At 43.8% G+C, this 25,344-nt stretch overlaps 1 protein-coding gene across 2 annotated transcripts in view; it reads right to left on the minus strand.

Moving 5' to 3' along the window:
• Positions 1-25,344, minus strand: part of maco1b (macoilin 1b) — a 176,731-nt gene that overhangs the window by 78,667 nt on the left and 72,720 nt on the right. For both annotated transcript variants that reach the window (XM_072501100.1, XM_072501099.1), the window contains one exon: positions 14,614-14,755. In XM_072501100.1, coding sequence (XP_072357201.1) covers positions 14,614-14,755 — 142 coding nt within the window. The remainder of the gene's footprint in view (positions 1-14,613; positions 14,756-25,344) is intronic.

Here is a 25,344-nt window from a genome sequence, read left to right on the forward strand (position 1 = left end):
TGAAAATTGTCAGAACCTCTGCAATTTCCTCCCTTGCCTCTCTCACTGCAGCCTGGGATAAATCTCATCTGGACTTGGGGATTTATGCGCTTTCAAGTCCACTAAAACTGTGAATACCTTCACTTTCTCGATGTCAATTTGTTCAAGTACATCATAGTACCCCTCTCCCTGATTCCTATATCTACATCGTTCTTCTCCATAGTGAACATAGATGTAAAGTACTAATTTAAAACATCACCAACGTCTTCTGGCTCCACACACACATTGCTACATTGGTCCCTAATGGGTCCAACTCTTATCCTGGTCACCCTCTTGCCCTTAATATACTTTTAAAACACCTTTGGATTTGCCTTTATTTTATTGCCAGTGTTTCTTCATGCCCCTCTTTGATCTGTTAAGTAGCCCCCAGCACTTTCTCTCTTCGTATAGGGCTTCTGTTGTTTTGAGCCCTTTATTTGCCATAAGCCTCCACTTTTTCCCTCATCCAACTCTGGATTTCCCTTGACATCCAAGATTCTCTGGACTTGTTGCTCCCAGCCTTGACCTTTAAGGGAACATGTTGGCTCTGTACTCTGCATTTCCTTTTTGAATGAACCCCACTGCTATGATGTAGACTTTCCTACAAGTAGCTGCTTCCAGTAGACTTTAGCCAGATCCTATCATATCCTATTAAAATTGGCCTTCCCCCAATTCAGGGCCTCCCCCCAATTCAGGGCCTTTATTCCAGTCAATCTTTGTTCCTTTCCAAGACTACCTTAAATCCAACCAGACCATTTTTGTCCCTTTCCATAACTACCTTAAATCTTATTAAGTTATGGTCGTTGCCACCAAAAAGCTCTCCCACTGACACCATTTGTCGGACTTCATTTTCTAAAAATTGGTCCAGCACCCTCTCCTCTCATGTAGGACTTTCTACATACTGGCATAAAAAAACTTTTCTGGATGCATTTAAGATTCTGTCCCCTCTAGGCCATTCATCCTTTGACTATCTGAGTTAATATCGGGGAAGTTAAATCCCCTCTTATTTTTATATTCATCTGCGATTTGCCTACATATCTGCCCTTCTATATCCCCCTAACTGTTTGGGGACCTCTAGTACACTCCCATCAATGTGATTGCCCCCTTGTTTCTATGTTCTACCCATTTAAAGAATCTAAGCTTTCATTACTCCTTACTGCAGTAATTGACTCTTTGATCAATAATGCAACACCGCCTCTTTTAGACCCCCCCACCTCGCCTGAAAAGTCTATATCCCAGAATATTGAGCTGCCAGTCCTACCGCTCCCTCAGCCATGTATCTGTGATAGTAATATCATATTTCCATGTGTTAATCAATGCCCTCAACTCATCAGCCTTACTCACAAGATTCTGTGCATTAAAATGCCATCCAGCCTTACCATACTGCTCCCTTGTGCCTTAAATCTATAATCACATGGCCTTCCAGAGACTTGGCTTTTCTTCTATATTTAGCTGTGCATCAACTCCCCCTCCACCCCATATACCAATGACCTGCCAAATTAGTTTAAGCCACCCTGCCAACAGCACAAGCAAAACTCCCTGCAAGGATGTTAGTCTTGTTCCAGTTCAGATGCAACCTATACAGGTCCCACGTTTCCCAGAAACTGACCTAATGATCCTGGAATCTAAAACCCCCACTCCTACAGGATCACTTCAGCCATTGATCTGCACAATTCTCCGATTCTTATACTCACTTGTACTGGGAGTAATCCAGAGATTACAACCTTTGAGGCCCTGCTTTTCAATCTTCCACCTAGCTTCCTAAATTCTTGCGGCAGGACCTCATCCCTCTTTCTAGCTATGTCATTGGTACCAAAGTGAACCAAAACCTCCATGTTCATCCTCCCCCTTCAGAATTCCCTGCAGTTCAAGGGCTGGAATGACTGGCTTCCAACAACTATGACCATCTCCCTCACACATCTCCCTGCCTGCCAAGTATGGCTCCAGAGAATGGAAGGCATTTCCAATAACCTGGAACGACCACAGTTTTGCTAGTGCGCCCTGTGGCTTCACTAAATTCAATGTTTCTTTGATGTCAAAGGCTTTTTCTGCTTTAACAGTGAAGCTATCCACATTTAGTTGCCACTGCAACATCCAGCAACGAATAATTGCAATCCACACCGGTAGCAGTTTGTTAATTTCTGTGGGGTGTTGTAAGCAACACTTGAAGCATGTTTCATACTTGACATTTTTATTAATTATAAACTTTTGAGCAATCCTACAGTTTCCAACTTGTATATTTAGAACTAAAATAACTAATCATAAATTAACTACAGGGTTAAGTTTTGTTAATTCACTTGAGGAACAATACTTTTCAGTCTTTCTTGTAAATTCCAAGAAAGATATTAGTATCTTAAAATAAAGCCAGTTGATTTTTTTTATTTTTTTAAAACAATCCGAACTAGTTATTTTCAACTGATGTTACATGAAGATACTAATTACAAATGCCAGCCTGACCTTGTACACCAATTTACTTTGATAAATATGTGGAAACATCATCGTCACAATATGGCTAAACTAAACATTGACATTCAAATGTGAACAGAAACAGTGTAAATAGAGTAGAATCACAACAGTACAGGAGGAGGCAATTTGGACCATTGAGTTTACACTGACATTCTGAAAAGTTAACCCTACCTAGGCACATGCCCCCACCTTATCCCCAAAACCTAGTAACCCCACCAAACCTTTTTTTGGAGACACGAAGGGGCAATTTAGCATGGCCAATCCACCTAACCTGCACATCTTTTGACTGTGGGAGGAAACTGGAGCACCTGGAAGAAACTCCACAGACATGAGGAGTTGTTCAGAACCATGGATTCCATCTTGGTCACATCTGTCATTTATTATGTCATGTGATGCATTCGACCAAAGATTGCCTGCTAATTCACATGTACCTCATTTTATATGTGAGCATAATGTTGTAAACGCTTTATCTTTCTGATCGTGTATAGGAACATTTGTTTTTTATTTGTTAAAAACCCACGAATCTTGAGGCTTTATTCTCTTAACAGGTGTCTTGAAGCTCACAATATGTGTACTTCAAACAAAATATTATTAGTCCTTAACAGAATCTTACCACAAACGTGGGGCCTGGTTTTGGATCACAACAAGCTCAATAACCTTAGAATCAAGATATAGAATCAGTTTGGGTCGAGATGAGAAATAGTAAAGGTAAGAAGTCATTTGTAGGAGTGATTGTGAGAGTAACAGTAGCCACACTGTAGGATGTGGAATACTGGAAGAATTTTGAGAAAGATACAACGATAGTCATGGGTGATTTTAATCTGTAGATAGATTGGACAAATCAGATTGGCAAAATTAGTTTGGAAGGTGGGTTCATGAGAGTGCTCTCGGACAGATTCTTTGCACCAACCAGGGAACGGGCTATTCTAGATCTGGTAATATGCAATGAGACAGGAATAATTGATGACCTCATAGTAAAAGTGCCCGACTCTATGGAGCAGTGGTTTTAATATGATTGAATTTCACATTTAGTTTGAGAGAGGGAGGAGTGGATCTAAGACTGGCGTTTTAAATTTAAAGAAGGGTAATTAACTGCATGCAAGATGACAAAGCTGGCTAAAGTAAACTGGGAAATTAGGTTAGGGGATACTCAGAAAAGATAGAGAAGACTCTAAGTAAAGGACATACTATTCATTGCTAAGGAAGTTGAAGATAGTACAAAATTGAAAGAAAAGGGTAAAATTCTGCAAAGATGAGCGGTAGGTCAGAAGATTGGACAGAATATAAAGAACAGCAAAGACAGACTAAAAGATTAAGGAGGGGAAAATTACAGTACGAGAGATAGCAAACTAAAAACATAAAAACAGATAGCAAGAGTTTCTGCAGGTATTATAAAAGGAAAAAAGGTGAATGTAAAGCGAGTGTTGGTAGTGTGTGTTGGGGAATTAATTATCAAAAAAAGGAAATGGTGAATGAATTGAACAGACATTTTGCATCTGTCTTCACTGCAGGGATACACATAACATACTAGAAATATTATCAATCAGGTGGTGAAAGGGAGGGAGGAATTCAAAATAATTACTATCACCAGGGAAAGGGTACAGAGAAAATTATTAAAACTAAAAACTGACGAGGGCAGCACGGTGGCGCAGTGGCAGCACTGCAGTCTCACGGCGCCGAGGTCCCAGGTTCGATCCCGGCTCTGGGTCATTGTCCGTGTGGAGTTTGCACATTCTCCGTGTGTTTGCGTGGGTTTCGCCTCCACAACCCAAAGATGTGCAAGGTAGGTTGATTGAACACGCTAAATTGGCCCTTAATTGGAAAAAATGAATTGGGTACTGTAAATTTTTTTTTAAAAATTAAACACTGACAAAGAGCGGCAGTGGCACAGTGGTTAGCACTGCTGCCTCATGACACTGAGGACCCGGGTTCGATCTTGGCCCCGGGTCACTGTCCGTGGGGAGTTTTCACATTTTCCCAGTATTTGCATGGGTCTCACCCCATAACCCAAAGATTTATGAGTGGAGGTGAATTGGCTGCTCTAAATTGCCCCTCAATTGGAAAAAATAAATAATTAAGTATTCTAAATTTATTTTGAAAAAAACTGACAAGACCTCATGTCCTGATGGATTTCATTCTAGAGTCTAAAACAAGTGGCTGCCGAAATAGTAGCTGCATTGGTTTTAATTTCCCAGAATTCCCTAGGTTCTGAAAAGGTCCCATCAGATCGTGAAATAAGTGAATGTAAATCTCGTATTCAAGAAAGTTGGGAGACAGAAAGCAAGAATCTACAGACCTGCTAGCTTAACACTTGTCATGGGGAAAATCTAAAATCTATTATTAAGGAGGTTATAGCGGTGCACTTAGAAAACGCATTGCAATCAGGCACAGTTAACACATTTTGTGAAGGGGAAATCATGTTTGACTAATTTATTAGTATTTTTTTGAGGAAGTACGAAGCAACATGGATCAAGGGGAACTTGTGGATGTGCTTAGATTTGCAGAAAGCATTGACAAGGTGCCACATCAAATATTCCGCTGCAAAATAGGATTTAATGATTTAGTGGGTATGGATCAAGGATTGGTTAACTAACAAGAAAAAGGCATAAATGGATCATTTTCAGGTTGGCACAATATGTCAAGTGGAGTGCCACAGGGCTCAGTGTTGGGGCCCTAACCTCCTACAAATTATATTAATGACTTGGATGAAGGGACCAAATGTATGGTTGCTAAATTTGTTAAGGACACAAAGAGTAATTTGTGAAGGGGACATAAGGGATATAGACAGGTTAAGTAAATAGGCACAAATTTGGCAGATGGAGTATAATGTGGGAAAATAAAAATACCACTTTGATAGGAAGAACAGAAAACCAGCATATTATTTAAATGCAGAGAGACTGCAGAACTTGGATGTACAGAGGAATCCAGGTGCACTGGTACATAAATAAGGAAAGGTTTGTATGCACTACAGCAAGTGATTAGGAAGGCAAATGGTATACTGTTGTTTACTGCAAGGGAGATGGAATATAACAGTCAGGATGTTTTGCAACAGCTCTACAGATATGGGTGAGAACACATTTGGAGCACTGTATACAGTTCTTGCCTCATCATGTAATGAAAGGATATGGTGTTCAGAGAAACTTCACTCGACTGATACTTGGGATGGGCCGGTGTGTGTACATGGGTGGGGGTGGGGATGGCTGGTAGTTGTTATCTGATGAGAAAGAATGGAGAGGCTGGACCTGCATCCATCGGCCTTTAAATGATTGAGAGATAATCTTTTTAAAACAGATTCAATTCTGAGAGGACTAGACAGGATGGATGCTGGAAGGATGTTCCCCCTTGTGGGGGATATAGAACTCGGGACACAATTTAAAAATAATCTCTTATTGAAGATGGAAATTATAATTTTTTTCTCGGTGTTCAGAGTCTTTGGAACTCTTTTACCCAGAAGGCTAGAGGTGGTAGCATTTAATATTTTTAAAGGCACAGATAGATATTTTTGACTAAAAAAGAATTAAAGGTGTTCGGGGTTAGATGGGAATGTGGAGTTGATGCCACAACCAGACTAGCCATGATATTATGAATGGCAGAACAAACTTGAGGGCCAAATCATAGAAGACTCACAGAATCCGTATAGTGCAGAAGGTGGACATTTGGGCTCTTGAGACAGAATCTACCTTCTGAAAGAACACCCTACTTGAGTCCACATACCTGCTCTATTCAAGTAACTCTGCCAAACCTTCTGGGCACTAAAGGGCAATTTAGCATGGCCAATCCACCTACCCGGCACATCTTTGGACTATGGGAGGAAACGGTGAATGTACAAACTCCACATAGACAGTCACCCACGGCCGGAATCAAACTTGGAGGCAACAATGCTAATCACTGTGCCACTATGCCGCCCCAAATGGCCTCTTCAATTTGTGTGTTTGGATGTTCCCTCAGGATTCAACCAACTTGAGCAGAATATTCAATGCTGTTGCTTCCACCAAATGGTGTTCTCCATGGAGGAACATTAGCACCCAAGCTGTGCATGGTTTGGGCAGGGAGAGGGAGGTGGGTCATTTGGGCCTTGTTTTACCCAAAACCTTAAGACGTCAACATGTCTGAATTCAATTGTTATAGTGTTAGCCAACAAGTTGTCAGTAAAAAGTGCACACAGACAGAGCATTTATCAATAGAAGAATACTTTTACAACAAATGGCTATTGAGGCACAATAGACAAAGTTTATAATGGTATTGGAAAAGGAATGGGAGTGTTCCGGTTGACAAACTCATATCAATGGCCATTCTTCTACCATTGTGCATATTTCCGTGCCATACAAAAATGTAACAAGCTTACAATTGGCTTTAATACATCATTAATGTATATGAGGGATTAACACCTCACATTGTATATTTTTATAAAACATATATAAATATCCTAATGGCTATTTCTAAAAATTGAAAAGCTGAACAAAGATCTTTAAAATAGCTGAATGTATGTCTGTTGACCCCCCCTCCCCCCATCGACAATAGCACTGATTTTCAATCCATCGACCTCAGTGAAGGAATACCTCAAGGGAATTAGATTCTGAACTCTGCAATCCTCGTGAACCAATAGTTATTTCCTCTGTGGTCTTTGCACTGTAAATTCTCCTTTTTTCTATCCCTCCCTTTACTGTCTGAGCGTAGAGGTGATGCGGCGACTCTCTTCCCACGTTATGAGTCTGTGTCAATAAACTAACATTTTTAGTACTATCTCAAGTTTGCTGCAGAATTATTAGTAAAAAATTGGATCACACCAAAACAGAGGACTTGGGAAATATGCTATTGCCTCTAAAGGCGGGAACAAATGAACACACTTCTGTTTCCAAAAGGGTGGTGAGGGGAGAAATTAGTGCTTCTGTAACATGCAGAATGGAGTTGGGAACATTGAGTCTACTTTGGTTGTGTAGATATTTTATGCTTACTTTAGACATAACAATGAAGTTTAAAAATTAAAATATTGTCATGTGAGAGTACCTTTAAGAAATGGGTGTTTATAAATGGGTATGTATATACATATCTGTAGTGAGAGTACCTTTAAGAAATGTGTACTACTGTAGTGATGTCAGAGAGTGGGTGGAGCTGGGCTGTCTGTCAGCTTTTTACTTCCGCTTTAGGCTTTTGCTGCAGGATGGGTTTGGTTTCATTTTAGTTTTGGAGAAGCTGCAATTAAAGCAGGATGTGTGTGTGAATCTCTGCAAGCTTATGAGTGTCCATTTGCTGATTTCAACGTGGTAACTGTTCTCAGTAGTGAAGTTAAGCCTGATGTCTTTCTGTTAAAAGGTGTTTTTAAGTCTTATGGATGTTAAAAGGAAAGTGTTGTATTCCTTGGGGGTTGTATTTGAATTGACGGTTGCCAAGATGTTCACTATGCTGTAAAAAGATTAACTTGAGCTCATAGAATAAACATTGTTTTGCTTTAAAAAATATTTTTCCATTTCTGCTGTACCACCTCTGTAGAGTGGGCCGTGTGCTCCCATTACCAAATCTATTAAAAGTTGTGGGTCAGGTGAACTGCATGATACACTTTGGGGTTCTCTAAACCCTGGCCCGTAACAAATTGGGGGCTCGAGGGGGATAAATGTCTATCTATTGGATTGGCTTAGTGAACTTAAAGACAGTGAGGGGTGAGCATATTGTGGTTGTTTTTCAGGTGTGGTATTCCAGTTTAGGTTGGGAGTGTGTTGTGGACAATGCCTCTTTCAGAGGCTCTGAAGTTTTTGGGAGTGGAGACAGTCACACGCAGTACCTTACAGAAACTAAAAGCAGATGGTTGGATTTGGCAGAAACATTGCAGTTAACATTACCTGACAAAACGTGAAAAGGTGAGGTAATTAAGGCAGTGGCTAAGCATTTAAAGTTGCCTGAGATACAGTTTGCCTCATTGGAAATGGCAAAAATTCAGTTATAAATTAAACAAACGGAACATGAGAAAGAATTAAAGCAGCTTGAATACGAAAGAGAGGAAAAAGAAAGAGAGAGCGGAAAAAGAAAAAGAGAGAGGGGGAAAAAGAAAAGAATAGCCCTAGCAGAACAAAAAGAAAGAGAAAGGGAGATACAGATCAGGGAAAAAGATAAAGAGCGAGAGTTTGAACTTCAGAAAATGGCCATGAAACAGGACAGTCAGTTAAAATTGGCAGACGTAAAGGGAAACGTACAGTTGGATGATAGTGATGAGGATAGTGAGAAAGAGCGTCAAAGGCGAAGGCTTGGTGGGGATCTATTTAAATATGTCCAAGCATTGCCAAGGTCTGACGAGACAAAGGTAGAAGCCTTTTTGATTTCATTTGAGAAGGTAGCTAAACAAATGAAATGGCCACTGGACATGGGGGTATTACTGATTCAAACAAAGTTGATAGGTAGGGTGAGTGAAGTGTTTGCATCACTACCGGAGGAGGTATCTGGGACATATGAGGTGGTGAAAAAATCCATCTTAGGATTTGATCATGAAGTAGTGCCTGAAGCTTACAGACAAAGGTTTAGAAATTTACGGAAAGGATTTGGTCAAACGTACATGGAGTTTCAAAGGCTCAAACAGAGAAATTTTGACAGGTGGATACGGGCTCTGAAAATAGACCAAACGTATGAAGCTCTCAGAGAAATTATATCTTTGGAGGAGTTTAAAAATTCAATTCCTGATGTAGTGAGAACTCATGTGGAAGAGCAGAGGGTTAAAACTGCGAGATTAGCAGCAGAAATGGCAGATGATTATGAATTAGTTCATGAATCAAAGCTTGATTTTCAACATCAGTTTCAGCCTGTGAGGGATAGAAACTGGGGACATGAGAAATACTCAAGTGGTAAAGGTAAAGGAGATCTGATGAGAGATAATAAGGAGAGTGTACCTCAGATTTAAAAAGAAATCCAGGAGGGTGGAAGAGACATGAAAAGTTTCAAATGTTTTCACTGTAATAAACTAGGCCATGTAAGTTCACAGTGTTGGTGGTTGAAGAAAAGCAATGGGAAGGCTGATGTGGTAAAACAGGATAAGACAGTGGGGTTTGTGAAAGTGGTAAACGAAAGCCCGAGCGAAGCGAAGGAGGTGCAAAAGATTGTACAGCCTGATCAAGAGGTGATTGATAAGAAGGTGCCAGATGTCTTTAAAGAATTTACTTGTGTGGGTAAAGTTTACTCATGTGTATCAGGAGGAGCAGGTAAAGAAGTCACAATTTTAATAGAAATGGGAGCTAGTCAATCTTTAATGCTTAAGAGATGAGGAGTTATGTAGTTTGGGAAGAATATTGCCAGAAAAGGTGGTAATATGTGGAATTCAGGGCCAGAGGAGCAGTGTTCCATTATATAAGGTAAGGTTGGAAAGTTGAGTGAAGAGTGGTGAAGTGGTAGTAGGAGTAATAGAGAAACTATCTTGTCCAGGAATACAGTTTATCTTGGGTAATGATATAGCTGGATCGCAGGTGGGAGTGATGCCTACTGCGGTTGATAAGCCAGTGGAAAATCAGGCGTTGAAGGACGAATATCCTGGGATTTTTCCGGATTGTGTAGTAACAAGGTCGCAAAGTCACAGGTTAAGACAAGAGATGAAATCAAAGAGTGAAATTGAAGTGCAATTATCAGAAACTATTTTTGATCAGATGGAGGATTCATAGAATTTACAGTGCAGAAGGAGGCCACTCGGCCCATTGAGTCTGCACCGACTCCTGGAAAGAGCACCCGACCCAAGGTCAACACCTCCACCCCACCCCACAACCCAGCAACCCCACCCAACACCAAGGGCAATCCTGGACACGAAGGGCAATTTATCATGGCCAATCCACTTAACGTGCACATCTTTGGATTGTGGGAGGAAACCGGAGCACCCGGAGGAAACCCACGCACACACGGGGAGGATGTGCAGACTCCGCACAGACAGTGACCCAAGCCGGAATCGAACCTGGGACCCTGGAGCTGTGAAGCAATTGTGCTATCCACAATGCTACCGTGCTGGATATTTTTAGTTCAGGAACATTGGGGGAGTTACAACAAAAAGATATAGAAATAAAATGGATGTATCAGAAAGCATATACGGAAGAGGAATCTGAGTGTATACCAGAGTGTTATTACCGTAAAAGTGATGTCTTGATGAGAAAATGGAGACCTTTACATATGCAGGCGGATGAAAAGTGGGCAGACTTTCATCAAGTAGTATTGCCGGTAGGGTACAGAAAGGAGGTGTTGCGAGTTGCACACGAGGTACCAGTGTGAGGTCATTTGGGAATAACGATAACTCAAGCTAAAATACAGAAATATTTTTATTGGCCTGGACTGCATAAAGATGTTGTAAAATTTTATCAATCATGTCACACATGTCAAGTGATAGGGAAACCCCAAGCAGTGATAAAACCAGCACCCTAAATACCCATTCCAGCATTTGAGGAACCTTTTACAAGGGTCCTAATTGATTGCGTAGGACCGATTCCTAAAACGAAAAGTGGGAATCAATATCTTTTGACTATAATGGATGTGTCTACTAGGTTTCCAGGGGCCATTCCAGTACGTAATATTACAGCTAAAAAGATTGTGGAGGAGTTACTTAAATTATTTACTAGATATGGACTACCCACAGATATACAATCGGATCAAGGATCAAATTTTACCTCAAGGTTATTCAAAGAAATTATGGATAGTTTAGGAATAAAACAATTTAAATCAACTGCATACCATCCAGAATCACAGGGAGCGTTAGAAAGGTGGCATTAGACATTAAAAACAATGTTGAGGGCTTATTGTCAAGATTATCCAGAGGATTGGGATAAAGGAATTCCATTCGTACTGTTTGCAATTAGGGATGCACCTAATGAGTCAACCAAATTCAGTCCTTTTGAAGTAATTTTTGGTCAATAAGTTAAGAGGATTACTTAAATTGATTAAGGAAAAATTGGTGAGGGAGAAATCGGAAATTTCATTATTGGATTACGTGTCAAATTTTAGGGAACGATTAAATAGAGCAGGTGAATTGGCTGGACAACATTTAAAAGTTGCACAAAATGTGATGAAACAAGTAGCGGCCAAGAAATCCAAAGTTCGTAGTTTTGCCAGTGGAGATAAAGTTTTAGTATTGTTACCAGTGGTAGATGAACCTTTAAAAGCAAGGTTTTGTGGACCTTATCAGATTAAAAGGAAATTAAGTGAGGTGAATTATGTGGTAAAAACGCCAGATAGAAGGAAAACTCACCGAGTGTGTCATGTGAATAGGCTTAAAAGGTACTTTGAAAGGGAAGGAGAGAAAAAGGAGGTTTTAATGAGAGAAAAAGGAGGAGGTTTTAATGATACTAACTCAAAGTGACGAACCAAATCCTTTTGACATTGAATTTGACATACCTCAAATTAATTTGGAAAACGAGGATGTTCTTAAAAATTGGGATAAATTGTTGAGTTACCTTCCAGAGGAAAAACGAACTGACTTGAAAGAGTTATTGCTATCACATGGGCAAGTTTGTAGAGATAAATTGGGAAGTGCTAAAATGGCTATACATGATGTAGATGTGGGAAATGTTGTTTCAATCAAACAACATCTGTACAGACTTAACCCTTTAAAATTGGCACAGTTTGACAAGAGATTGGGAGTATGCTTAAAAATGGCATAATTGAAGTGGGTTGCAGCCAATGGAGCTCACCCATAGTGATGGTACCTAAACCGGACGGTACCCAACGGTTGTGTGTGGACTATAGAAAGGTTAATGCAGTTACAAGAACGGACACTTATCCTAACCCATGTTTGGAGGATTGCATTGAGGAAGTGGGAAAATCAGCTTCTATTTCCAAATTGTATTTACTCAAAGGTTACTGGCAGGTTCCTTTATCTGAAGGGGCGAAGGAGATTTCAGCTTTTGTGACTCCAGATGGGATATACCAATTCAAAGTTATGCCATTTGACATGAAAAACACCCCAGCCATATTTCAACGGTTAACTAACAAAGTTGTTTCAGGATTACCCAATTGTGCGGGATACATCGACGATCTGGTAATAAACGTAGCCAAAAGTGAATTTGGAAAAGCCCAAGTCGCTTTCCTTGGCCATACAATCGGAAAGGGTCGAATGGTCACATGGGATGTGAAACCAACAGTTATTGAGGAGTTTCCGATACCCTCAAGGCGAAGGGAAATAATGTGATTTTTTTGGCATGAGTGGATTTGATCGAACATTTATGAAAACATTTTGTAGCGTGGTTGCTCCACTGATAGACTTGCTGAAGAAACGTCGAAAATTTCAGTGGACAGCGGACTTACAACAGGCATTTGACTGCCTGAAAGCTGTGATAACCAATGCTCCTGTGTTGGAGAATTACAAGGGACTCTGATCAGATTGAACTAAAGTATCTGACTTTAAAGAGAAATCCCGAGGCATAGAGACATGGACGGATCATGCAAAACCTTCTTGTTCAAAGAGACTGTCAATCGAGAAGGATTCCAGTTGGAAGATGAAAAAAAAAAAATGGACTATATTATTAAACCTGTTTGCGTGTGATGTTTTTTTTAAAACAAAAAAGTATATTTACTGTGTGCATTTCTTAAAGGATAATGAAAAGGTGAAAAATGAAACCATCTTGAAGTTGATAGGTCTTTTTTTCTTGGCGGGGGGGGGGGGGGGGGAGGTGTCATGTGAGAGTACCTTTAAGAAATGGGTGTTTATAAATGGGTATGTATATAAATATCTGTAGTAAGAGTACCTTTAAGAAATGGGTGTGTACTACTGTAGTGATGTCAGAGAGTTGGTGGAGCTGGGCTGTCTGTCAGCTTTTTATTTTCGCTTTAGGCTTTTGCTGCAGGATGGGTTTGCTTTCATTTTAGTTTTGGAGAAGCTGCAATTAAAGCAGGATGTGTGTGTGAATCTCTGCAAGCTTATGAGTGTCCATTTGCTGATTTCAACGTGGTAACTGTTCTCAGTAGTGAAGTTAAGCCTGATGTCTTTCTGTTAAAAGGTGTTTTTAAGTCTTATGGATGTTAAAAGGAAAGTAAGAATTACTTAGTGTTGTATTCTTTGTGGGTTGTATTTGAATTGATGGTTGCCAAGATGTTCACTGTATGTTGTAAAAAGGTTAACTTGAGTTCATAGAATAAACATAGTTTTGCTTTAAAAAATACTTTTCCATGTCTGCTGTACCACACCTGTAGAGTGGGCCGTGTGCTCCCCATACCACAATCTATTAAAGGTTGTGGGTCAGGTTAACTGCATGATACACTTTGGGGTTCTCTAAACCCTGGCCTATAACAATATTAAGCTATAAAGATTTCTGGCAAGTAAGATTTTTAAAAGATTTGAGGAAAACGTGTTCCATTTTGTTTAAGAAAAAATGCATTTGAATTTCGAATCATAGAATGATACAGCATGGGAGGAACCCTTTTTGGTGCATTACACAAATCCTGGCTTTTTAAGAGGCACATAATAGGTCATCCTCCTCTGCTCTTTCAGCATAGCCCTGTAAATCCATCTTTTTCAAGTACTTATCCAATTCCCTTTTAAAATGTACAAATTAATCTTCTTCAACCACCTATTTTTAGACAGTGCATTCCAGACCATGTTACACTGTATATTTGTTTTCCTTATGTCAACCACCTCTGGTTCGTTTTCCGATCATCTTCATCTGGGTCATCAGATTACTAATTCTTCTGCCACTGGACAGAGTTTCTCTGTATTTACCCGACCAAAGCTCTTCAAGATTTTCAACACCTATGTCAAATCTCCACTTATACATTGGTGTTTTAAAGATAATAACCCTAGTTTCTCCACCCAACAGTGGTAGATCTTCTCTGTACACTCTTTCAAACTATGAATGCTTCCTGAAGTGTGACCCTAATGTCGGCCAGTATACTCCAGCTGGGGGGGTTAACTACTCTTATTAAGGTTTACCATAACTTCCTGGTTTTGCACTCTACACTTAGGTTGTTTTTTAACAGCTTTCTCAATGTTTCATGTTGCCTTCAAAGACCTTTATAGCTACAACCTCTGCAAGTCTCTCTGATCCTGCAACCTCTTTAAAATTGTACAATTCAATAAACATAAAAATATGAGCATTTAAATCAAATTATGTTTTTAACTAATATAGTAGCGGTGTGATTAAGCATATCACATTTTGCAAACAGAAGTTTTAACCAACTTACCAGACCCTGGTATCTGAAGGAATCATAAACACTCCTGATGAAGAGCCAGAAAGGCCAAAGATATTCAAAGCGGAATTCAAGGACAAAATCTGCCAGCAACACCAGTGCCCACACAACAAGGAATTTAAGGTACAAGAAAGTGCTGTAATTGGAAAAAAAAGTTACTTCAGACATTGAACTACAGTTTTCAATGAATTCATTTGGTCTTTAAGTGCATAGAGTTTAGAAAGTTAGCCATTCATCAGACTGCCGTATAAAATTATGTAGAAATTTCAAGACAGAAACAATAAAGTCCAACCAGTCCTCCTAATCTATTCCGCATCACCTATTTTAATAATCCACTCTGATAGTGCAGGTCTGTGTGAAACCAAGTTTCTCCAACTCTCCATCCTAAATGCGGCGGCAGGGTGGCATAGTGGTTAGCACTGCTGCCTCACAGCTCCAGGGGCCCGTGTTTGATTCCAACCTCAGGTGAGTGTGTGGAGTTTGCACCTCCTCCCCATGCCTCTGTGGGTTTCCTTCGGGTGCGCTGGTTTCTTCCCACAGTCCAAAGATGTGCAGGATTGCCATGATAAATTGATCCTTCGTGTCCAAAAGGTTAGGTGGGGGTTACTCGGTTACGGGGATAGGGTGGAGGCTTGGGCTTAGATAGGGTGCTGTTTCCAAGGGCCGGTGAGGCTCGATGGGCCGAATGGTCACTGTAAATTCTATGATTCTAAATCATGGAATTACTTTTTGTATCTATGTCTCTTTGTCCCAGACCACTCAAATCACTGGAAACAGTCTATTTCGCCATACTTTGTCCTAATTCTTTGTAACTTTAAACACTTCTTTCTATTAACCCCATCATTCCTGCAACGAAAGGAACCTTTCATATTTACATGGCGGCATACCAAGCAACGTCCTAGTGAATCTTCATTTTATAATTTCTTGAGTATTGCTGAAAAACCCGTATGCTGTCGAAGTTTTTTGTTTTGTGCTCATCAGGATTATCACAAGGATATTAAATTTCAATGGGAAGAGCAAGTTAAACTGCTTGGGAAAGGGGTGTTGATTGGCAAGTGGACTCTGAATAATCAGGGTGTTGGCATGGAGAATACACCAGGGAATACATGGAAATGACTCCACCAGAGTCCACTTGCCAAACAATCAATACTCTTTTTCACGCAATATAAACAGTCATTCCCTTTGAAATTTGGTATTTTTGCATTTGCCCTGATCAATGCAACATTAAAAAGCTTCACCAGCACAGTGGCAAAGTGATTAGCACTTTGCCTCAGTGCCAGGGACCCAGGTTCAATTCCGGCCTTGGGTAACTGTGTGGAGTTGCATTTTTTCCCAGTTTCTGCAAAGGTTCCTCCGGGTGCTCTGGTTTCCTCCCATAGTACAAAGATTTTCTTTTAAAAATGTTTTTAGTGTTTGGCGCTCGATACAAGGAACGGAGTTTTATATGTAAAAGACAACGCAACAACAATAATAACAAAAAATGGAAACAACAAGATTTCAGCCCCTCGTTGTCACCATAACCGTGACTGGAGCTCCAATCCTAACGTGTTCGCTTTTTACAGTGATTTGACGGGTTTCAGCTGGGACTCCGCTTCACAGTAGGGGTTGTACCCAGCTTTAACCATACATATACAGATATAGTTGGGATCTTTCCCCTCGCTTGCTGGTAGACTCCGCTCTGCTGGTGGGTGGGGTGGCCCTGCTCCCCCCTTGAGTTGGAGGTGTTTGAGGGAGGGTGGGTCCATTCATTAAAATGGTTTCTCCCTGCGTGGGAGGAGTCTGTGATCCTTCCTCACCGTTCTTTTTGCTTTGAGAGCTCCCCTCCCTCTAGTCGATCCTCCCCACCCTAGCTAGCGCCCCGCTCCACGGCACCCCTCAACCCCCCCCCCCCCCCCAAACACCCCCCCCCCCCCTAGCTAGCTTGCCGACCCGCCCTCGGTTGCAAACAGGTCTGTGAAGAGGCTTGTTTCATGTGCCATGGAATCTCTCCTCGGATCCTCATTTCAATTTTATTTTTCCAGCTTCAGGGATTCGGCCAGGTCTGAGAGTCATTCCGAGGCCCGGGGTGGCGATGTTAACTTCCACCCTAGCAGGGTCCCCGTCTGACGATTAATGAGGCGAGGGCCAAGGCGCCATCCCCTACCCTGTCCAGAGCTCTGGCTGCTCTAACACCCCGAAGACTGCCACAGAGAGGCGTGGCTCCATCTCAACCTCCACCACCTTGGTCATTGCCTCGAAGAAGATCATCCAGAATTCTGAGTCTGGCAGGACCAGAACATGTGGGTGTGGTTGGCTGGGCCCCACTGACTCCTCTCGCACTGGTCCTCCACCTCAGGGAAGAACCCTGCGTCTTGGTATGGTGTGTTCTGTGCACTATCTTGAGCTGCATCAGGCTTAGCCTGGTGCAGGAAGTGGAGGAGTTGGAGTCTGTGCTGCGCATCGATTCAGAGTCCTCCACCCTATCGCCATGCCCATTTCCTACCCCCACTTACGTCTGGTCTCGTCCAGTCGAGTCCTGACATTTTCTATAAGTCGTCTATAAATGCCGCTGCATTTGATGCCTCAGTCCAACCCTCTCATTGCATCCAGAGACGTGTGCCCGGGTATTGGGGGGAACATTTTTGCCTCCTTGCGGAGAGTTACGCAGCTGCAGATATTTAAGCTGGTTCCCTTTGGGAGTTGGAGCCTCTTTACACGTTCCACAGGGTCGCCAATCTGTCGTCCACAAACAAGGCCTCTACTGTCAGCCTCTGCTGCCCTCATTGCAAAATGGCCTTGCATATCCTCGGGTTAGGGTTACAAGATGAAGGCCGTGATTATCTTGCCGACCCTGGTGAAGGATTTGGGGGTGAAGATCGAGAGTGATCTGAATACAAAGAGGAACCTGGGCAGTTCGTTCATTTTGACCGTCTGTACCATTTCGGCTAGCGAAAGAGGGAGTGAATCCCATCTTGGCAGGTCCCTCTTCATCTCCTCCACCAGGCTGGAGAGGTTCCATCTGTGGAGCCAATTCCAGGTGTGGGCCACTTGGATCCCCAGGTACCTGAACTTGGGTTTGGGTTACTTTAAAACGGCAGTACTTCCAGCTCCACTCCTGCCTCGAGAGGGTTTACTGGAAGATATTGCTCTTTCCCAGGTTGAGGACGTAATCAGAGAAAGCGCCAAACTCCCTCAAGAGTCCAGTTATCTTTTGCACACTAGCTAGGGGGCTCGACATGTAGAGGAGCAGGCCATTCGCATGGAACAAGACTCTATGCTCTTTGCCCCCTCTCCGAATGACTGTCCACAAATCCGCTGATCGCCAATGGCTCAATTGCTAGCATGAGGATGGGGGGTGGTGTGCTCTCCTCGGATTGTGACATTATTACATTCACCAGGCGTCCGTTTGCAGTTAGTTCTCTGCCCTTAACAAACCCAGTCTGATCTTCCGCGATCATTTCTGGCAAGTAACTCTCCAGTCGTCTTGCCAGTGTTTTCGCAAGGATTTCCACGTCAGTTTTGAAGAGAAAGATGGGTCTGTACGATCGGTTGGATATTCGTCGTTCTTGGGGATCAGAGATCGAGGCCTGTGCCAATGTGGGCGGCAGGGCCCCCTTCAACAGGGAGTTGTTGAACATCTGGCAAGTACAAGGCCAGCAAAGCAGAGAATTCTTTGTAAAAGTCTGCTGGGAACCCATTCAGTCCCGGCGCTTTCCCGGATTGCATGGAGGTGATGCATTTCATGATTTAGCCCAGCCCGAGTGCTGCTTCCAGTGCCCATTTCCTGTCGTCCTCCACTACTGGTATACCTAATCGGTCAAGGAACTGTTCCATCCCCAAAACCCCATCCAGGGGCTCGGAGGGGTACAGCCCTCGGTAAAAGGTCGGAAAGGTTTTATTGACCTCGTTTGGGTCCGCTACCATCCTGCCGTTGCTGTCACTGGCGGAACTGGTGGACTGCCTTCCGTGTGGAGAGCAGGTCATATTCCATCTGCAGCTTTTTCCTTTCCACCAGCAGTTCCATGATGGGGGCAGTGGAGTACTGCTAATCCACCTCCAGTATGGAGACGATCAGCCACTGCTAGGTTTCCCTTTCCTTCTTATCCCCAAGGGCCCGATAGGCTATAAATTCACCCCATATCACCTTCAGTGCCTCCCAGAACAATGAGGGAGAGGTGTGTCCGTCGCCGCCACCCCCCCCTTTCCTTCTTATCCCCAAGGGCCCTGTAGGCTGTAAATTCACCCCATATCACCTGCAGTGTCTCCCAGAACAATGGGGGCGAGGTGAGGCGAGGCGTGTCCGTCGCCGCCCCCCCTTTCCTTCTTATACCCAAGGGCCCTATAGGCTATAAATTCACCCCACGTCACCTTCAGTGCCTCCCAGAACAATGAGGGTCTTTCCCTGGTGTATGACCCATAACTTGGCAGGGTAAAGCGTGCCAAACCGCACCTTACTCTTGTAGGGCGGATGCGGATTTGACATCGTTAAATTCAGCACGGCGCTGGCCAGGTCTGCCCCAATGTCTTGGTACAAGTAGATGGAATGTTCTTCCCACTTGCATCCTCTCACACCTTTCGCCCACCTCAGGATCCGCTCTTTGTCCTGGTACTTATGGAATTTCACAATTATCGCCCGTGGAGATTACCCAGCTCTGGGCTGCTGCCGTTGAAACCGGTGGGCGCAGTCCACCTCCGGAGATCTGGCGAAGCCTTCCTCGCCGACCAGTTTTCTGAGCATCACCGCTATATGCGGGGGTTCCTCCTATCCGTTTATTCCAGTAGCCCAACGATTCTTAAGTACTGGCTTCACAGCCTGGTCTCCTGGTCATCAACTTTTTCCTTTGGCCCTGCTGGGTCTTGGTCAGGCTTGCCACCTCGACTGTGCCACAGCCTTGTCCCCTTGGCCTGTGACGGCCTTCTCGAGGTCTCTCGCTATTGAGTCGACTCTTGGGCCTCTAGCCACCGCTCCGTCTTGGCTATTGCTTTCCCCATGGGGCCGTCGCCGTCTCGACGACTGCCAGGAGGTCTCTCTTCAGTTCCTCCCTACGTTTTTGGAGCTCGGAGGTGAAGAAGTCCAGGAGTTTGTCCATCAGGGCCTGGGTCTGCGCTGAGAACTCTGTGGAGTCGGTCCTTTCCGGTCCCACAGTCTAAAGACTGGGGATTGGGCGGGGGAGACTAGATCGGATGCTCTTTCGGACGGTCGGTGCAGACTCAATGGGCTGAATGGCCCTCTTCTGCGCATGGGGATTCTATGATTGGCAGCATATCTCCCTTTTCAACAATACTAAAGTTCTGTACTATCAAGGAACTTCTTGTACAATTTATTTTGCCTCAACCTACTCCTTATTGCTGTGGAACCCAAAATTACAATATTCTAATCATTGTCTATTAGTAACATCACAAAAACAGAAAATGGCCAAGTTCTGACAAAGAATCACCAACCTGACACATTAACTGTTTGCTTCTCCAAAAATATTGCGCAACTTGAATATTTCCAGCATTTTCTATTTTTATTTCAGATTTCCAATATCCAATATTTTTCTCTTGCATTGGTGGTCTTTACTTACAATTTAATATAGATTTATCATTAAATCTCGACACATGTTCTACACCTCTTGCCACCCGTTCTACACCTCTTGCCACACAACTAAGTTTTCCATCCTTTCTGTTAAAAAGAGCAATCGCGAGCATTGACTATTGTGTCCTTGTGCTTTGGGACACTTTCAATTTTGTGAACTAAAATGGAAAAAAAAACCTTTTCCTTAAACAGTCAACATGTAACAAAATGTGCACTCGAAGACTACACTGAACTAACTAGCAGGTACAAGTAAGGCTTCCAGTAAAATTTGAAACAGGAACTCATTTTTCAAATATCAACAAAAACAAAATACTGTGGATGCTGAAAATCTGAAATACAAGCAGTGACAATCTGAAATACAAGCAGAAAATGTTGAAAGGAATCTCAGGTTTGGCAGCATCTGAAGAATGAAACAGCTAACTTTTCAAGTCTGAGCGGCACGGTGGCGCAGTGGTTAGTACTGCTGCCTCACGGCGCCAAGGACCCGGGTTCAATCAGAGTGGAGTTTGAACATTTTCTCCGTGTCTGTGTGGGTCTCTCACTCCACAACCAAAAAAGGTGTGCAGGGTAGGTGAATTGGCCCCGCTAAACTGCTCCCGTTAAACTGCCCCTTAATTAGAAGAGAGAGAATTGGGTACTTCTAAATTTTTTTAAAAACCTTTGAAGTCTGTGACCTTTCATCAGTACTTACTTTTCAAATGTCAGGTAAGCATGAAAGATAATAAAATAGAACATCCACTTATTTTAGTATTCCTCCCCATAACATTTTCCTGTCAATTTTCTCCACAATTCACTCCTCCTTCAAAGACACAGATTCTTCAGTGGGTGCCATTAACTGCCACTGGACACACTCGATTGCAGTATTTTTTGCAAACTCAGTCGCGACCCATGGGCGGGTTGCGCAGCGATCGGTCGCAAGTGTTCCTGATCATGGAAAGAAGTGGCCAACAGCCACGGCCGGCTTTTAAGAATGCCACTGTGGGCAGTCCCCGATTGGCTGTGGCATTTGAGGGGCCGGGGCAAAGTTGGGTTGTGTCACCACACGCAAGGGGTGGTGGTGGGCCTCGCAGGCTCACGATGCTAACAGTGGTGGCCGCAGCGTGAAGCTCCGCTCTGGTGCTCACCCCCCTGCACTCTGCTTGGCTTGTACCTCGCCACCGATCAACACTATGTGACTCGCCGCTCCCGTGGTTAAGCTGTTCAATGGCAGCACAGCGTCCACTTGCACTCCCATGACGTGCAGTACTGATTGGGAACTGGTCAGCAGTCTGTGACTGGGGTGGGTGTATCTGACGACAGTAACAGCTATTGGAGAATGAAGGGAAAACCAGGTAAAGGTTTGTCAGAGAGGAATACTGATCAAATGTGGCCAGACAATACGGCTGACACATGTACTACAACAGTGGAAGAAACCTACACAATCATCACTTTGTGTCATCACTCTCTGGAAACCCGGAAGTACGTGCTTTTGGTGAGATTGGAGAAGCGGATGACTTGGATGTTTGGATAGTGCAATGCAGTGGAACCAGTAAGAAGTATGGTGACATTGTGTGCACTTGACAAGTTACTTCACCTCGTCTGAAGACAGACTTTGAAAAGTGTAAATAAGATGTACTTGTTTAAATTTCTAAAGAAATGGGAATATATTTAAAACAAAGTTTGTGTGCAAATGTAAGGGTGCGCAAGTTGAACTGAAATTGCTTGAATTTTCAGTAATAAAAAGTCATAAACTTGGAAGAATCAGGTACGGGAAATAAAGTTTCAAAGTCAAAAAGAATGCCAGCCACGACCGGCCTTTAAATACAAATTAAGAAGTTTTCCCGCCAGAAGCAGCAGAGAGCAGGTCACGTGCCCAGCACATAAACTGACGCCAGGCCCTGTAAATCAGTGCTGAGGGCAGAAATCACAGAGGAGGGAACCCTCCATTTTGTAGCTGCCAGCAAGCAAGCAACAGGAATGTGAAGAACTGAAGATGGATTATTTTGTAATAAGGAGGGGGCCAGAGACACAAACAGGCCAGGATCTCTCAACTGAATCTGCTGGAGAGAGCTTCTCAGGAGTACATGGCAGGTCAAAGCAGTGCTGGGATTAGCTCTGTACAAAGCTCGAGGGCCTCTGGTTACCAACCACTAAGAAGAAACTGAAATCGGGAACCAAGCAGTAGTATAAAGATGTCCTCCCAGTGTTGGCGTGGGTCTCACACCTACAACCCAAAGATGTGCAGGCTAGGTGGATTGGCTACACTAAATTACCCCTTAATTGGAGGAATAAAAAAAAGAATTGGGTACTCTAAAAATGTATTTTTTAAAAAGATGATTTCTTGAGTAATGGCTTTAATTGTGCCAATGCAAATCAGGATGCAAAGCTCATGTGTGTTATATGCAGGAAAATGCTGGCAAATTAACGTTTAAAACCCTCAAAACTTCAAAAGGCATTTGAAGACGGACTTCCGGTGACAGAGATGTGCTGAGTAGTCGCACATCAAGTGGTCTCCTCCTACGAATCCGAAAATAGGCTATTTTATTGGAAATACCCACTATTACAGGGAAAAAAGTGCCCACGCACCCCAATCATCAACACAAACGGAGATGCTGAGCAAAAGCAACTGGGGCTGGTTTAGCACAGTGGGCTAAATAGCTGGCTTGAAATGCAGAAGACCAGCAGCGTGGGTTCAATTACCATACCGGCCTCCCCAAACAGGCGCCGGAATGTGGCGACTAGGGGCTTTTCACAGTAACTTCATTGAAGCCTATCTGCGACAATAAGCGATTGTTATTATTATTATCCAGAGGCCGCAAAGAGATGAAAAATGGGAAAAGCCAGAAGCAAGTGGCTGATCCGGCGTTGAAGCTCGAGCCATGCCAGAACGAGAAGGATCATCCCGCCACACAAGGAGCCCCCCCTCACCAGAGGGTGGTTGAAAGATGTTCCTCGCAAAGGAACTGACAGAACATAGAGAGGAGACGAAGACCAGTATCCAGGCTGCGGTCAGGGTGGCGGTCGTGGAAGCTCTGGTGATCATGCAGGTGGCTCTGGACAAGGCGGAGGGGCGATTGGAGGCACCATAAAGGAGCCAGAAAAGGCTTCAACAGACCAGAGTAACCGGATCCCTGCCCCGAAAAAGGAAATAACAAGGTTGATCGTGACGCAGTGGGGTCTGAGGGGAAAGATAAAAGATCAGGAGAACCAGTCAAGGAGCCAAAACCTGAGCATAGTGGGCCTGCCGGAAGGGATCGGAGGCAGGGATCCCACAGATTATGTGGCCCAAATGCTGGGCAATTTGGTGGGAAGGGATAGCTTCCTCAACCCACAGAAATAAAGAGTCCACCGGTCGTTCAGCCCAAGACCCAAGGCTGAAGAGCAGCCGAGGGCGATAATCGCCATAATGCTACCGGGAAAGAATCCTGTGCTGGGCAAGACAGATGAAAAACTTAAGTGGGAAGGTCACCGGATCAGCATCTACCAGGACATTGGGGCAGACCAGGCCAAGCGGCATGCAGAGTTCAACAGGGCAAAGGCAGCCCTGTACAAAAACGGTGTAAAGTTTGTGATACTGTACCCGGCCAAACTCTGGGTCACCTTCCAGGGCAGGAAACACTCATGCCCCCTGTAGGAGCGGACAAATTTTTCCTGGAAAACAGGCTGGAGAAATGGCAGCAAAGACAGCGGTGAAAAAAGCACCTAAAGAGACTTTATTAATTTATTCAACCAACTTGAAGGACATTTTGCAAGGACTGCATTGTTTCGTTCTGAGGACAGGGGTTCTAGCAGAGCGCAGAAAAGTGTGAGGAGAACAGCAGGTAGGGAGAACAGATAGCGCGCGACGGGTAGATAAGTAACCGACGTGGGAGTGGAGCGACCACACTAGCAGGAAACCTAGCGCTAGGAAGCATGAGCGAGAGAGGGTCCGCAGCTGGCAGCGGGTGGGGGACGTATCATTAATGGATTGGGAGGGGGGGGGGGGGCAACCAGGGGAAGAAAGCATCTTAGGGGAAACACAGGGACAAGGATAGTAAGGGCATTAGGCTGGCTACAACTGGTCTCACGTGGCAACTTGGAATACAAGACACCGTAAGCAGCGACTTTGGAGGGTACTAAACAAAGGGAAACCCCAGAGTGCAGGGTCTCACTCACATGGAATACACACAGTTGGTGGCCATTTTGAAGGAAAATCCAGTGCAGGGGCACGTCCACGAGCTAAGTGTGGTTGATCCCGCAGGAGGCAGGGGGCTTAACGGCACAGGTGAAAAAATCCAGAATCTTCACCCACCTGAAAAGTATTAAAGTCGACATAGTCTTCCTCCAAGAGAGTCTTCCTCCAAGAGACCCACCTGGGGGAGAAGGACTGACTATGGGTAAGGAAGGGCTGGGTGAAACAGACTTAACATTCCTGCTGTGGGAGGAGGGCCAGGGGGGTAGCCATACTGCTGAGTAAGAGGACGATGTTTACCGTGACGAGGATGGTTACAGCACATCAAGGTCAGCGTTGTCCTGGTGAAAGTGTACGCGCCCAACTGGGACACAGGGAATTCATAAAAAAGACGATGGTGGAAATCCCGCTGTCGACACGCACAGACTTATCGTTGGGGGGGGTGGGGGGGGGGTGCCCACCCAGGGGAGAAGGAGTTCTCCTTCTTCTCCCAGGTACACATGTCCCAGCATACGACCTTAGTGGGCCGGATCTCGAATAACGATGAGTCAGAATACAGGAGGGAGATGAAGAACCTAGTGGAGTGGTGTAGCGCCAACAATCTCTCCCTCAATGCCAGCAAAACTAAAGAGCTGGTAATTGACTTCAGGAAGCAAAGTACTGTACACACCCCTGTCAGCATCAACGGGGCCGAGGTGGAGATGGTTAGCAGTTTCAAATTCCTAGGGGTGCACATCTCCAAAAATCTGTCCTGGTCCACCCACGTCGACGCTACCACCAAGAAAGCACAACAGCGCCTATACTTCCTCAGGAAAGTAAGGAAATGCAGCATGTCCACATTGACTCTTACCAACTTTTACAGATGCACCATAGAAAGCATCCTATCTGGCTCCACCACAGCCTGGTATGGCAACTGCTCAGCACACCGCAAAATCCAAAGAGTCGTGAGCATTGCCTTGTCCATCACACAAACCCACCTCCCATCCATTGCCTCTATCTACACCTCCCGCTGCCTTGG

This window comes from Scyliorhinus torazame, chromosome 1, assembly GCF_047496885.1.
Source record: "Scyliorhinus torazame isolate Kashiwa2021f chromosome 1, sScyTor2.1, whole genome shotgun sequence".
Taxonomy (NCBI): Eukaryota; Metazoa; Chordata; class Chondrichthyes; order Carcharhiniformes; family Scyliorhinidae; genus Scyliorhinus; species Scyliorhinus torazame.